Genomic DNA, 15813 nt, shown 5'->3' on the forward strand with positions numbered 1-15813 from the left:
ATGCAGCAGGGGAGCCCAGGGTGCATGTCCCAGTTCCATGTCCCATGTCCCTCCCATGCAGCAGGGGAGCCCAGGGTGCATGTCCCAGTTCCATGTCCCATGTCCCTCCCATGCAGCAGGGGAGCCCAGGGTGCATGTCCCAGTCCCATGTCCCACGTCCCACCCATGCAGCAGGGGAGCCCAGGGTGCTGGGACTGCGGTGCAGAGTAGGCTTCCAGCAGAGACCCAGCAGTGCCGGCGGCTGCAGCATCCTTCCACAGCGCTGCCAGTTCTTGGGCTGGGGCAATAACTCAGCAGCAGGAGGAACCAAACCGAAATTAAACTTTTTTTTTTTTCATTTAAAAAATAGCCGATTGGCTTCCTGGGGATTAAAAAGTATTTTCTGCCAATTCCTGAATGTTCAATATTAATGAAATGCCAGAAGAACCCTACGGACTCCAGATGATGGGATAAAAGCCAATTTTTTTGCTCTTGTTCCCCAATGACGGAGAAATCAGGTTGGTGAAGGCAGACGTGTTGACACAATGCACTTGTACTCTTTACATTTGATATTTGTTTTAATGCCACACAACTTAATGGAAAAAAATAGCATTATACAATACCAGCCAGATAAAAAGAGCCAGAGTTAGCAAAGCCTGTTGGATCTCACAGGGAACAGGGAACCCTGCTGTGAATGAGGCTCAGAGGTACAAACTCCGTGAGAGGCTTGGCACGGAGACAGGATGGTGCGGGACCGGCACTGCACCAAAGCACTGCCAGGACAACGCGACAGGAGACAAGCTGAAGGCTCCTTGCCCAGTTGTGTCTATAATTTATTCTAAGCCATTGCTTGGCGGGTGAAAGGGCTGTTCGTTATCCAGCCTAGGGACGGAGGCAATGACAGCCTTGAGCTGATGGATGGAGGAAATTATTTGTATCCTGTGGATCCTTTCCTTCCTTTTCCCAGCACGCGGGTGTCCTGCAGGATAACCAGGGCTGCCTGCAAAGGGACATGCCTGCCCTTTTCCCTCTCCTCTCCCACTCTGGCTCCACATTTTGTAAATGGGAGCAGCTGAGCCTGTGCCACCCCGCACACCACATCCCCCTGGAATGCCTGGGCAGATGGAGGCGGGGGGGGGGCATGGGGCTGCCCAGCTGAGCCCCAAGGAGCTGCGAATTGCCCACGATGTTTATTTTACAAGCTGCGAAACATTTTCTAGAGGGTTCATTTATACAAGTGCTGTTTAAAATAGCTTTTATTCAAAAAATACCCTTCTCTCATTTACATATACTACAGACAGTCTGGCAGGGGTCTTGCAGTAGCCCCAGGCCCGCTACCCCCTGCACTTGCACTGTCGGATGGCAACGACGGTGCGGACGCGGTCTCGGCGGCTCCAGAACGTGTGTACATCGTACTGGTGAGGGACGCAGCGGCTGGAGGCAGCTTCTGCCCACACCAGACATTTCTCTCTGCCTTGGGACTCCCTGCAGTTAGAGACAAACCCAGTACATCTCCCGGCCCCCCACATCCCTGCGGGTCACCACCTGCAAAAAAGGGCAGATGCCCAGGAGCAGGTTGGGGGGGAGAAGAGAGGCAGCTTTCTTCTGGCACATTTATTCCTTACTCATGGTGTAAAGTGCTGAACTGTCTCCTCCCTCTCTGCCTGTGCAAAGCAGGGATGATGACTTGCTTTGTGGTTTCGTTTGCTTCCCTTTGCATTCGCCACATTTTTGTGTCTGCAAGCAACGCAAAGTGCTGCCCCTCCGGGCCTGAAGCAACTGTCTGGACTCAGCCTGTCTCAGAGCATCCCCCTCCTCCTCCTCCTCCCACCCCACTGCATTGCCATCAGGAATGGCATATCCCAGGCTGGAGAAAGCCACTGTCAGGACCCTTCTGTGTCTGGTATCACGGGGGGACCACATGCTCTATACCAGCTGCCCAGTGGGCCAAATTTGGCATCCTCGCCAGCAGGTGAATCTTGATCCCTTGAAGCAGCAGAGCAGTGTGCGGTGGCAGCACCACTCCAAACGCTGCTCTGGTTCAGCTTTGTTCCTACACGGTTAGACAGAGCCCAGAGGATGAGCTGTGGGTGTTACCCAAAACCCGCTCCTGTGGCATCCCCCCGGGTCCTGCCCTGGGAGCAGCAGATGCAGTCCTAGGGAGGAATGGGAACAGCCTCTGAATAGCAGATTGTGTGAGATAGATAGATAGATAGATAGATAGATAGATATACATCTGCTAAACAGCAGATGTGCCCAGGAATGAGACCAGCCGGATCCTGGCAGCTGTGCTTACCTAAGCAGGCAGGGATCCCCCCAGGAGCAGCTGCCCAAGCACCTTCCCACATCAATTTCCTGCAAAGATTTGCAAAACAAAAGCATGAAAATCCCCTGCAGCACCTCACTGGGGACACACCAGGGGACCGCTCAGCTCACCGTGCCCTCCACCCACCACCCTCCATCCTCAGGCTGAACGTACCCCCCTGAGAAAGGGCAGCAGCAAGGCAAAACTTGCAAGGAGAAGTACTTTGGGTAAGGAGCAGTACTTTGGGGACACATCAGTATTTTTTGTCAGAGGTCCCTGTCTGCAAAGGTATGTTAAAGTAGAGAGCAGAGCCTCCACTGAAGGTGAGCTTAAGATACACTTAAAGATCAAAGAGTTTTTAAAATAAGTATCTCGCTGCTCCCTTAATTATTTTTTAAAGCAAGCCTCACCCCAAAGAAAAGGCCATTTGTTACTCCACGGCACTGGTGCATACGCAAATCAGTGGTGGTAAAATACATTTTATAGCATAAGATAATACAAACACGAGATTTTTACCACTAGTTTGTTGCCAGGGTGTGCTTAGCTCTCCCAGGGTGAAGCTGCCCATGCCAGAGCATCCTCCAGAGAGGAGGCCAAGCCGTGGGAAACCAACCTTGAGCCGTTCCTCCCTGCGTCCTGCAGAGTTGTGCACGATTTCATAATAATATTCCACCTGGGAAACGCGATAGCATTTTTCCTTCATTTCGCAGTTCTCCAGCATCTGAACCACCTCCCCACCTTGTGGGGTTTTGACTAGAGCAGCGCTGAACTTTGTGGGCATGCAGAAAAGTCCATCTGGAAGGAAATAAGAAAGAAATTTAATCTGGGGGTGCATCTATGGCTGCAGCATCTTCTCCGGGGGTCTGCCATGTGGCACAGACGCAGCATCAGGCTCCAGCATCCAGCACCCGGCGTGGGAAGTGCTGTTTTCTGTGTGAGGGTCCCCAGCTGGGAGTCTGGGGCTTATTCCTTCGCCAGCTCAGGGACTCAGCAGTAGGTTTGGTTCCTCCATCTCAGTTTCAGACCAGAGGGCAAAGAGAGGTTATTCTGGGTGCAAATTGTGAGTCCCAGACCTGACCCTGTGAAAGCCCCATCTCTGGGGAGATGGCCTGAGCTATTACATGTTATCTTTGAGAAAAAAAGGTCTTTGAACATAAAATATTCATGGCAGCACTTTTTCCAGTGACATGCTCTCACACCAGGGAGCTGGGGAACATTATTTAACATTTACTCGTTCGGGTTTGCCAGGGGGGCTGTGCCCTGCACGGGCTTCTTGGGTGCTGGAGCCGGTGTCACCAGCTCTCCTGGAGGTGTATTCCCCTGGGCACCTCCAAGGATTTGCTTTGGGCTGGGCTCTCGGCTCTCCACGCAAGCAGATGAACCTGCCAGGGCTGGGATGGAGGCAGCATCTCCCCGCATCAGCCCGCGTTATTCCGTCTGCCCTACCCATGCCGTGGGACGGAGGAAGGGACAAGGGGGGAGGAAAGGGAAGGCAGGCGATGGCCCCGCTTCTGGGGCTGCAGGACCAAGTCCTGCTTTGCCTTTGCTTTCCCTACCCAAGCGTTAACTCAATGAAAAACGTGCAGCGCCAAAGCCCCTTTCTGTTTGGATGCGACAGCCCTAGCCTGGTTAAGGAAGCCAGGCAGAGAGCAGGGCGAAGGGGGGCTTTGGGTGCACACGCCAAAAGCCTGCACCTTTGCATTTCCCACCCATACCAGGACATGCTGTGACAGTGGCAGGTCCCTCTGGGCCAGGCAGGTCCTCAGGGACAGAAGCTCCCCAGCAGTAACCCAAATCTAGCTGGAAGGAAACAGGCACAGGCTGACCTGCCTGGCTCAGTTTGAACACGTGCTGTGCAGAAAGAAACAGCTTCCCTAAGTCTCTCCAATTAAAATCGGGTTAAAATCTCTACTGCACGAGCTAGAGGAGGGGAAGAAGGATGGTTAAGTCAATGGTTAAGTCAGTCTTGGGTTTGGGTTCTAAACAGGACCTGGTCTCGCCCTGTCCCAGCCCTTGGGTGCGGATCCTTCAGGATTTGTGTTTGGTTCCTGGCTTTAAAATGGTCCTGAGAGTTTCCTGCTCACTCCCAGCTACTTCATCAGCTGCTGGACATTTCTTTGTTCCAGGATGGGGCTGTGTTTGCAGGGGAGGGAAAAGCATTTTCTGAAAGCAAACGTCTCTGGGATGCCTTAAGAGGAGGACACAAAATGACTGCAGATTTCTGGAAGCCAGTATTTCTGGGTGAGATTTAAACATCCTCCTCCAGCCCTCCGGCTCCTCCGACATCGCCAGTCTTTAACAGGACACTGAAAGTGTCAGCCTGACTTTCCAAGGGAAAATCTAGAAGGAAAGTGCTGAGACCCAAGGGAGGGCAGAGGCAAAGCTGGGGCTGAGTCCACATTTCCCAGCCCTGGCCCATTATCACTGTGTGAGCCACCATCCATTAGCCACCCCGGGGGGGTGGGGACGGGGACGGGACACAACAGCATGGCCCAGCACCTTCCCTTCACCCGTCTGGGAAGTAAATGCTGATTCTCCCACCTCGGGAAAAAAGCACTTCACGCTGCCTAATTTTCTTTCCCACTTGCTGTGTGCCCGGCGGCGGGGTGACACAAGCTGCGGGAGCACTGGTGCCAGTGCCCAGCCGCTCTCTCTCGGAGGATGGCACACACAAGCAGAGCCCCTTGGGCTTTTTTATTTTCCCTGCCACCCACCCGGCTTCCCCAGCCCCTCTAGCTCAGGCCTCTTTGCTGTTTTCCACCTCAGGACTCCCACTGGTCTCTGTCCCTCTCTAGTGGCTGTTGTACAGCCGTGGCACCCCAGCTGCCGGGAAGGTTCTAAGGGGACGGGTTTAGATGCAGAAATGCCAATAAAATGACATCAACAAAGTCCAGGAGAACTGATTTTATCAAGCGGTGCTGGAAAATCATTTTTTTTTTGAATGAATTGTTCATTCAATGTCAATGAACCAATAAAAGGTGACTTTTCATTCTGATAAAAACAGAATGGTTCAACTTCACCGACGTGACTCTTCGGTTATTTGATGTGTGGACTCAAACAGCAGCACACCAGTTCAGGAGGAACCAGTTCAGCTTTATCCCACTAGAAGGTTTTGACCCGTCTGGAATGATTTAGTTTGGAGTGTTCATTTCTGATTAATTTCTGAAACATCAGTGTGGTTCACTGGGGCTGAGATAAAAGGGCATTTCACACTCCAGTGTTTCATGGTTGCTGTGTGGGCTGTTTCCAGTAGAGCTTTTACCATCAGGTTGTTCTTGCTTTGAGTGGAAGGGTTGGAGTGGAGACCCCCAAGGTCCCTCCCAGCCTGGGTCACATTGATTTTACGATCTCTGGTTAGAGGATGCTTTCCCCTAACACGAGGTGGTTGTATTTCCATCCTCACACCATGCACAGGGGCACAGAAATACCATTTCACCTGCAGATGTAAGGGCCTGGCAACAGAAGGGAAAAGAAAACCCAAATCCCGACAGGATAAAATACAATCCCATTCCCACCCAAAGGCAAAGAGGGTTTGTGTAGCAGACCCAAGGGTTGTTAGGTCACGCTCCGAGCTCTGATGTGGGTGCTGGTGACACAGAAGGGCTTGTCCCCATATTCCTGGAGGGAGGGGAGCTCTCCATCGTTCCCACAGCTGCACTCCATCGTTCCCTCACCTGCACTGTAACTTGGATCAGAGCATTTCCCCACACTCCATCGTTCCCACACCTGCACTGTAACTTGGATCAGAGCATTTCCCCACACTCCATCGTTCCCATACCTGCACTGTAACTTGGATCAGAGCATTTCCCCACACTCCATCGTTCCCACACCTGCACTGTAGGCTGGATCAGAGCATTTCCCCACACTCCATCGTTCCCTCACCTGCACTGTAACTTGGATCAGAGCATTTCCCCACACTCCATCATTCCCACACCTGCACTGTAGGCTGGATCAGAGCATTTCCCCACACTCCATCGTTCCCACACCTGCACTGTAACTTGGATCAGAGCATTTCCCCACACTCCATCGTTCCCACACCTGCACTGTAACTTGGATCAGAGCATTTCCCCACACTCCATCGTTCCCTCACCTGCACTGTAACTTGGATCAGAGCATTTCCCCACACTCCATCGTTCCCTCACCTGCACTGTAACTTGGATCAGAGCATTTCCCCACACTCCATCGTTCCCACACCTGCACTGTAACTTGGATCAGAGCATTTCCCCACACTCCATCGTTCCCACACCTGCACTGTAACTTGGATCAGAGCATTTCCCCACACTCCATCGTTCCCACACCTGCACTGTAACTTGGATCAGAGCATTTCCCCACACTCCATCGTTCCCTCACCTGCACTGTAACTTGGATCAGAGCATTTCCCCACACTCCATCGTTCCCACACCTGCACTGTAACTTGGATCAGAGCATTTCCCCACACTCCATCGTTCCCACACCTGCACTGTAACTTGGATCAGAGCATTTCCCCACACTCCATCGTTCCCACACCTGCACTGTAACTTGGATCAGAGCATTTCCCCACACTCCATCATTCCCATACCTGCACTGTAGGCTGGATCAGAGCATTTCCCCACACTCCATCGTTCCCACACCTGCACTGTAACTTGGATCAGAGCATTTCCCCACACTCCATCGTTCCCTCACCTGCACTGTAACTTGGATCAGAGCATTTCCCCACACTCCATCGTTCCCACACCTGCACTGTAACTTGGATCAGAGCATTTCCCCACACTCCATCGTTCCCACACCTGCACTGTAACTTGGATCAGAGCATTTCCCCACACTCCATCGTTCCCTCACCTGCACTGTAACTTGGATCAGAGCATTTCCCCACACTCCATCGTTCCCTCACCTGCACTGTAACTTGGATCAGAGCATTTCCCCACACTCCATCATTCCCATACCTGCACTGTAGGCTGGATCAGAGCATTTCCCCACATCGATCGTGACTTCCCAGGGAGAGTCTGGAAAGAAGGTTTTCACAGCTGGGAGGCGAAGACATTCCTCAGGGCACATGCTGCAGTGACAGCCGTCGACCACCTCTACCTCCCGAACACCTTCCAAGAGCAGGAGTCGCTCCATGTGCACGTGGGTGGGCTCGCAGCAGGAACCCCCAGGGCAGGATCGTGGGGCTCCCGGCCGCAGCAGTGAGTTGGGGCGCCTGACCTGCAGCTGCGCAGAAGAGCACAAGTGGCGTATACACTGGTAAAAACATGCCACAACCTCCAGCATCAGCTCCTGGGTGAAAACCCCTTCTGATCTAGAACTGACTCAGCTTTTACTCCTTCCTCCCCACACGGCAGCGCAGCGGTGCTGCCCTTCCCAGCGACACACCAGAGACTGTTTATTCCCTAAACCCCTGCTACAATCAGTTGAACTGTTCTGGCTAAACAGTCCTCGTTCCACCCCAGGCTCCTGATCGGAGGGGTCAGCATGACGACAGCCCTGAGGAACAAACGTGCACCTTGCCTGCCTGGAAGACATTGCACCAGTGGTGACAACAGTGGGACAAGTGGCAACAACATTTTTCAGTTACAGTCCCCCAGGTGAACACTCACAGGACACACACGTGCAGCACCCTGCAGAGCTTGTTTTCATTCCCTCTCCAGGTTTAGTTATCCTGGTGGAGATGGGACTTCAAGCAATGTCAGCTCTCCCGGGATAAAAGCATCGCAACCTGCGCATAGCCACGTCCCCAGGTGCACAGGCTCCTTCTAGTCCCTCCCAGCAGTGACACAGGGGACGTGATAACGGAAAGACATAAGCACCCCGAAGGCCAGATACTCATCAGAAAATCACAGATCCTGCCAGTTTTGTTCAGCCAGGCAGAAAAATGCCTCCAACCTTTCTACATACAGGACACCACTCTCACGTACAGCAGATGTGGCTGAAAGAGTTGGTCCTGCTGCTGGGCTGGTAGAGGACAGAAATACACTTGGATGCTGCCTGGAGCAGCTGGGTAAGTGCTGTAACAGCCCTTCAGCTCAACTCTGGCCCTTCCTCTGACACAAGGCATCCAGCACGGTTGGATAGTTTCCATTTGTCTAGCCTGAATAATCCACTGCTTGCTGGCTAACGAGGACAAGAGGCTCAGTGATGGGTTTTCTGCAATGCAGAAGCCCAAACCAAGTATTTTAAAACACGTATAAAATCACAACCCCAGGCAGCAGCGTATGATATTCACCCAGATCCAACTGCTCCTGCCATGGGGATGACACAAACATACTTTTCTCACCTTCTTGCTTCGAAGGAAATCAAGCATGGAAGAGTGTCTGGAGAGCTCCAGGAGGCTGGGGTTGAGGGAGCTGATCTGCTGGGACGAGCAGCTGGACTGGCACTTTCCAACGTCCACGCTGACAGGACTGCCAGAGACATCTGTGGGACACGAGATTAACAAAACGATTACTCCTCCCTAATTGTGTGATGCTGGGGAGGCTCAAGCTCAAACCAGGGCCAAGTACAACACAAATACTGAATAAAAATACAGGGTCCACCCCTGGGAATTCTGCCTGGGAAAGAGATTCCTTCAGCCTGAGCACCTGTGGAAATCCCAGAGGGAAAGCTAGTGCTGCAGACACCGCTATTGCACTTGCAGATCAGAAGTAAAACATTTCATAACAGACTGGTAAGTGTTCTACAGAATATAAAGAATGCAATTAAATCTACCCTAGGAAACCAACGATTTAACTTTTTTTAGTGAGCTCCTGAAGGGTGGGGTGAGAATAGATGAATACATTGATTAGCAAAAGGAAAATGCAAATGCTCAGCTGTCACTGAACTGCAGACCTTGAAGGTACTGGACAAGCCTGAGCACCCAGCGGGTTCAGGGTGGATCCAGGACAGAAAGAGAAAGAGAAACCCAGCTCTCCTCGCCCAAGGAACCTCTTCGTGGGGCTGCTTGAGCTGAAAACGAACCTGCGCTCCCCCACCCCACCCCCCAAATTCCCATCTCACAGATCCCCAAACCTGCGGCACTGCCACATTAGCCCTGCGGGCAGAGGATGGGAAGGTGGGAATGGGAGACAGGACCGTGACATCCAGGTTTAGATTGGTTTATTCTGCTATATTTTGAGTTTGCAAAATATCGTGGTTATTGGCTGACAGCTGTTTCTTCTGGAAATCCTTCTAAAATGAGCTATTCTTCCCCAACAGTACCGTCCATGCTCAAAGGACTGACTGATGTAAAACCTCATTTTATCGTAGAACAGGGAAGAATACTGGCCTTAAAAGTGCCCATTGAGTAGTTCAGCACCACTATAATTCATCTGCTTTCACCTGGTGGAGTTGCAGACCCAGTGTGGGCCCCAAAACTTTGATTTCGCATTGATTTCAAACCTCACCTTCAGTGTCAGTGTGAGAGGCAGCCCCCATCACCATGCTGCACAACACCAGGGAGTATGTAGGGACACCAGGGAGTATGTAGGGACACCAGGGAGTGTGTAGGGACGTTCTAAACTCAGACATGGGTTGTAGCCACCGCTAGCTGCCCCACGATTGCTTTGCCCAGGGAAACAAGTGAGCAGCAAGCCAGGTAGCAATTTGCAGCGTATCAGCCATTCCCAGGTGGTGATCCCTGTGAATGCTCCGCTGGTCACTTTGCAAAGGACACTTGCCAGCTGGAGACACTGGTAACGCCTGCCCTCCCATCCCCGCAGCAATACAGGCTGTGTTTATTATTTTTATCGCTATCTATTCCTACTTTTACTATTTTCATCATTATCTACTCTTGGGAAGTTGTCTCCTCTGGAGATGATGAGCTGTCATTGCTCGTGACAGTTCTTAATTTGGATACGATCATTTTATAATTCCTGCTGTTCACACAAGAACCTGATATTTTGTAAACAACAAAAGCTAAATATGTGCAAATACTGCTCTCGTGCACCGAACCTAAGAAACCTCAGACTTTCAGCTATACAGTTTAAAGCCATTTTCACATATCAGTGCTAAAACCAGCTGAAGCTCATTTTATGTAGCCTTACTGCCGCTACAAGGGGAACTGAGACCAGAGGCTAGTCCTGAAGGCCACAGATTTATTTTTTTTTCTGGTGAACAAACGGAGCTATTTTCTACTTTCTCTGCACGGTAAAGTCGGGTTGCCCTACCGTCTTGCTGACAGCCCTTCCAACGTTAATCCTGGGAAGCAAAAGCCTGCAGTAGTCCTGAATTTATGCAGTGCCAAACGGAGGCAAACACAGACTACAAACATAAATTCAACCCCCCTGCCAGCACACCGGTACAGAAAATGCAACCTCTTTTCTGCAGGCGCACAGACCTAGGGGCCAGGCTGCCCATCAGTCCCTATGCTACCAAAAAATGCTTGAAGCGTTGGGATTATCTGGGTGATGAGTCCTCATGGTATTTTCCTGCCCTTAATCCCCTGAGGGAGAAGTCACTAGGATAATTTCAACATAAAAGGAATACGGGAGGGATGATGAGCAGGATGTGAGTGGGGAAGGTTAAAGGATGCAGGTTTCTTGGGGGCAAAGGGGGGACTCACCGTGCCCAACGTGGAGGAAATGGCTCTGCCTCCTGCAGCAGCCCCTCTCTGCAAACAGGTTCCCTTGCTCGTCCCCTCTGCCGTCAGCATCAACACCTGCGGTCACAAACCACCGAGCCCAGTGTCACCCCAGTTGTAACTCACCACCTTTCCTGCTGGAGCGGAGAGGAGGCGCTGAGCACCAAGCACCAGTCTCCAGCCACCTGCTGTCCTGAACCAAACTGCTCCAGTATAAGGGAGAGATTTAGAGACCTTATAAAGGGACATGACCCATTTGAACTCTCAGACCTGGCTAAACACCTAGCTGCCCAATTACTCCAAGAAAACGTTGTGGTTAGCGGTGTTTTATCTTAGGACATCAGTCCCCTGCTCTCTGCTACTTCCACATTACTGCAACGGGAGCTCGGGTAAGAGGAGCGATCACACACAGCACAGAGCAGCTCAAGGGCACTGAACTCCCCAAAGATTTCTGCACAGCAGCTTCCCCCAAGACAAACCCCGCATCATCAAACATAAAAACCCTGTTTGCTGAGTGCAGACAACCCTCGGTGCTGCTTACAGCGAAGAACTGCAGAAAGCACACACCGTGTCTGTACAGAAGCATCAGATAGGAATGAAGCCCGCGCACAGCCTTGCACTACACACCCACACGAGCCCTTTTCTCTCCTATGAAAGAGGCCAAAGCAGCATTGAAGACAACGAGAGGGAAAAAGGAACTTACTGGCAAAGATGGGAGCACGCAAGAGCCCAGCAAAGAAGACGAAGAAGACGACAGCTAGTGGGTCCTGCATACTGCACCTTGGGAGACACAAAAAGACCTCCAGTATCTCTGATACTAATACCAGGTCCTCCTTCAGCGGGCCACCAGGTGAAGGGCTCAGAGACAAACGGGTTCACATATCGCCAGCAAATGTCTTCAGATTGCGATCTGAGCAAACACCTAAGCAGCCTGGGCAGTGATGGCATCCTCCCACAACATGTCTACAGGGATCAGACCTCCAGCAAACTTCAAAGCGTTTCTTGAGAGCTTTTGCTCCCAGCCTGGGGAAGCTCCCAGGGGGTCTTTGTTCTTCCCACCACTTTCAAACTAATTCAGTTCGGAGTCACTTTTAAGTCCCCTCATTTGAAAGGAACCTTCGTCCTTCAAACTCATTCATTGCATTCAATGGCCTTTTTATCTAGGGACAACCCCCTTTTGTTGCCCTCGGGACACTAAAGCTGAAACAAAGCTGGCTCTTTGATAAAGATGGCAACAGGGTAGGACTCACGCCAGCAATGTCGGCATATTCCCCACAACCACACCGAGACGGAGAGGCTGCTGCTCTGTTTTTGCTTCTTTTCAATGTGACCTGAGTCCTGGAGCCAAGAGGAACCATCTTTCCTTCTAGCTTGTCAAATACACGCAGGGAAGTGCTAGCCCCCCCACCAAAATCCTGGAAACAGCAGAGGCACAGATGGTGCTCGGGTGATGCAAGGGGCTCAGCTGTGCCTGCCGAGGGCAGCGGGATGTCCTGGATGCTTGCTGCCCGCCCTGTGCCTCTGAATTACAGAAGTGAGGATCTCTGCACCACCTTGGCCAAGCGCACGTGGCAGGGAACCGATCCAGTTCCCAGGGAAATTTTTTTGGTTTTCTGCCAGACTGAGGAATGAAAGTGCACAAGAGAACAGTGATGGCAGCATAAGGCACCTGACACCACTCTGGTATTCGAAATAGGGGTTTGGGTCGGGGCTGGGTGGTGGGTTTTTTTGGTTACAACTACTTACAGGTGCAGCAATCACAGAAATTTATGGAAGCTGTACACCCCTAGGAAAAAGCCTGGAGCTCATAGTTCCTGGAGGACAACAGGGCTTCACTGGGACAGATGCCTTGAGGACACAATTAGCGAAAGCAAAATGCTATTAGAAGGCATCCTTTCAAAACTATGCCATTTACCGCAGCGCTACAGGAACACCATCCCCTTCATCCCAGCAGCACAGGAGAAATCAGCACAGCTGTTCAACAAAAAAAATAATACAAATTTAATTGTGTTTGGCCAAGAAACAAACATATACAAAGAAAATACATTTCCATAAAAAAAACCATTTCACCATGCCTGGGCACCTGAGCCAAGCTACTCTCCATTCCGAGCTCTGTGGTGCTGCAGAGTACCTGGAGAGGCAGGGACAACTACTCCGAGCAACTGCCGTGTGACCTGGCCAAAGCTGGAGAGCAGTCTGCACCGTGGCGGCAGGGCACAGCTAAGTGACATACAAAATATTTATGAAAAAAAATCTGCCTTTTAAATAAAGAACTTACAACAACTTAAACTTTATACAAAATATTATGGTTGTCATTTCAGTGTCTCAATTCCAGGAACTATTTTCAAACTCTCAGTGTCCTGTTTTCCATTCCATGTCCATCTCCTCAGTTTCTTTCTCCAGAGAGCTCCATCTCTGTCCACCTCAGTCCAAAGTACCTAAAAATGGAAAAGGAAAAAAAATAAATTAGTCTCAGCAACTAGAAACGCAGTTATGTGGACAAATGAAACGTGTTTACAAGCTGCCAAAGGAATATGCAGTAATTTTTTTTCAAGTTTAAGCAAATCACATGCAAGTAAAACCAAATCTAGCTAAAAAGTACGGTATGTGTCTCAGGGTCCACTTGGATTTGTGTTTCACCGTTCAGAGAGGGGCATAACAAGTTACATCATTAAAGATGCGGAAACAGTGGCCTCTGCAAACAGTTAAGCTCTTTCTCTCCCAAAAAGATTACAGAAAATACTGAAACCAAGTGAAACCAAGTAGAAACTCACCTTCCAAAAAAGCAAATTCATCAATAGCTTCAATGGCATTATCTGCAAAGCAAATTGAAAACAATTAACATAGATAAACCAACTCCATATTTGCATGGGCATCTGAAATTACGTCACAGTACAGCAATGGATTTCAAAGAGGTTTACTTGGCTTGGAGCCTGTGTGTGAAATTATTAGCATAATATTTGGTAGAAGAGAAGTTTTTCTCTCCCATCTTCAGAGAAAGAGAAGCACCTATGATTGCTTCATCCCACCGGGACAGGTGGGAAAATCCTCCATCACTGCAACACTTTGCTAAGGATAGCACAAAACATGCCTCATACCCAGGTCTTTTCTCTGCAGAGTTTTCCTTTTTCCTTGCTGAGCGTACACGTAAGCATCCTTGGCTATGGTTTCAACAAACAACTCCTGCAAGGCAAAAAGAAGTGTTTCACACAGGGGATGAGAAAAGGAGGAGAGAACACCCTGAGGAAAGGTCCTGCACGACTTTGGCATGAAATCAGAACCTCCACCTTAAAATTTCCCCTTCCCAATAAATTGCTCTAAGAATAACAAATGCGATCGTCGGACAGCGGTGCACATGAGAAGCAACAGGAGAAGGCCACGAGTGTGTCGCACACAGGGGGTTGGTTCCCTGCACAGGGCTGGGAGGCTGGCTGCACACCAGCTGCTCCCACGGCATCTTCTGAAGGAAGAAGGGTGCCCTACGCTCAGCTCAGGATGGAGCGGACTGAGCACAACCGGCATCCGTGCCACGCGGTGGGTGCTCAGCAGTGGGGAGCAGGTGCCCAGCAGCTGGTGGTGCCCAGCAGCAGCAGGTGGTGCCCAGTCACTGAAGCCCAGCAACCCGAGCCCAGCAGCAACTGGAACTCAGTACCAGCCCAAGCCCAGCACCAGCTGGTGCCCAGCAGCCTGAGCCCAGCACCAGCCAGTGGTGCCCCGCACCAGCCGGTGGTGCCCAGCACCAGCTGGTGGTGCCCAGCATTGGCCAGTGCCCAGCAGATGGTGCCCAGCACCAGCCGGTGGTGCCCAGTCACTGAAGCCCAGCAGCCTGAGCCCAGCAGCAACTGGAGCGCAGCACCAGCCCAAGCCCAGCATCAGCTGGTGCCCAGCAGCCGGTGGTGCCCAGCGTTGGCCAGTGCCCAGCAGATGGTGCCCCGCACCAGCCGGTGGTGCCCAGTCACTGAAGCCCAGCAACCCGAGCCCAGCAGCAACTGGAGCTCAGCACCAGCCCAAGCCCAGCACCAGTTGGTGCCCAGCAGCCTGAGCCCAGCACCAGCCGGTGGTACCCAGCACCAGCCAGTGGTACCCAGTGTTGGCCTGTGCCCAGCAGCTGGTGCCCAGCAGCCGGTGGCACCCAGCAGCCACTGCCCAGCACCAGCCGGTGGTGCCCAGTGTTGGCCTGTGCCCAGCAGCTGGTACCCAGCAGCCGGTGCCCAGCGCCACCCGGTGGTGCCCCGCAGCCCGAGCCCAGCCGCCGGCGCTGCCCAGCCGGTGCCCAGCCCTGGCCGCCGGGAGGTGCCGCAGAGCCGCACGGGCCCTCACACGACGGCCGGGCCGCCCAGCCAGCGCCCCCGGCCCGCGCAGCGGGAGCCCCCCGATGGAGGGCAGCCCCGTCACGGCCCCGTTACAGACCCGTTAGGGCCCCCCGGCGGGCCCCGGCCACGGCCGCCGGCCCCTCCCCGCCCTCCAGCCGGCGGGCCCGGCCCGGCAGGGGCTACCGTGCGCCTGGAGCGGGGCCCGCCGCGCCCTCCGAGCTAAGCCCCCGCCAAGCGCCGGTTCTAAGAGCGAAGCAGCGCCGCGGGCTGCGGCTCCCGGGGCTCCCGCAGGCCGCCGCCGCCCCTCACCGTGGCCCGCGCCAGGACGAAGACGGCCTCCTGGCTGGCCAGGCTGACGTCCGGGTCCGCCTTCACCAGCGCCTTCACCCGCGCCAGCGGCAGCCGCGCCAGGCGGGCCGGCCCCGGGCATGGCGGCCCCGCGCCCGCCGCCTCCTCCCCCGGGCCCGGCCCCGGCGCCTCCGCGCCCGCCACCGGCCCGGCCGCCGCCATCCCGCCCCAGCGCCGCGCCTGCGCCGGGCCGCCGCGGGGAGGGGCCGCGCCGAGGGGGCCGCGGCGGAGCCTCCGCGCGGCGGGGCCCGGGGCTGGCGGGGTCGGGGGGCGCCGCAGGAACGGCCCTGCCGCCCGCGGGCCCGGGGCTCCCAGGACCCCCTAGACGGCGCCCC

The 15813-nt window shown here is 53.1% G+C and overlaps 2 protein-coding genes across 13 annotated transcripts; both read right to left on the reverse strand.

Annotated features, from left to right (window-relative positions):
• Positions 1–1042: 1042 nt before the first annotated feature.
• On the reverse strand, positions 1043–13031 carry LOC308062917 (uncharacterized protein). Of its 12 annotated transcripts, none has more exons than XM_080385180.1 (10): positions 12893–13031; positions 12733–12791; positions 12068–12631; positions 11521–11597; positions 10800–10895; positions 8538–8677; positions 7207–7474; positions 2898–3079; positions 2276–2334; positions 1043–1464 (listed from the first exon to the last, which is right to left on the reverse strand). In XM_080385180.1, exons 3-10 carry the CDS (start codon positions 12082–12084, stop codon positions 1314–1316), a joined length of 990 nt encoding a protein of 329 aa, XP_080241306.1. In that variant the 5' UTR covers positions 12085–12631; positions 12733–12791; positions 12893–13031; the 3' UTR covers positions 1043–1313. The 12 variants fall into 12 exon arrangements, 9 of the variants coding, with proteins under 9 accessions (XP_080241306.1, XP_080241305.1, XP_080241310.1 ...); XM_080385179.1 differs by lacking the exon at positions 12893–13031 and having other exon boundaries at positions 12068–12438; positions 12564–12631; positions 12733–12794; XM_080385184.1 differs by lacking the exon at positions 12068–12631 and having other exon boundaries at positions 11521–11591.
• POLE4 (DNA polymerase epsilon 4, accessory subunit) lies at positions 12795–15671 on the reverse strand. Its single transcript, XM_080385198.1, has 4 exons — positions 15440–15671; positions 13916–14000; positions 13592–13633; positions 12795–13255 (listed from the first exon to the last, which is right to left on the reverse strand). The coding sequence occupies exons 1-4, from the start codon at positions 15638–15640 to the stop codon at positions 13242–13244; spliced, it is 342 nt and encodes a 113-aa protein (XP_080241324.1). The 5' UTR covers positions 15641–15671; the 3' UTR covers positions 12795–13241.
• Between the last annotated feature and the right edge of the window lie 142 nt (positions 15672–15813).

Source organism: Falco punctatus (genome assembly GCF_963210335.1).
Source record: "Falco punctatus genome assembly, chromosome: 4".
In the NCBI taxonomy this organism is placed as follows: domain Eukaryota; kingdom Metazoa; phylum Chordata; class Aves; order Falconiformes; family Falconidae; genus Falco; species Falco punctatus.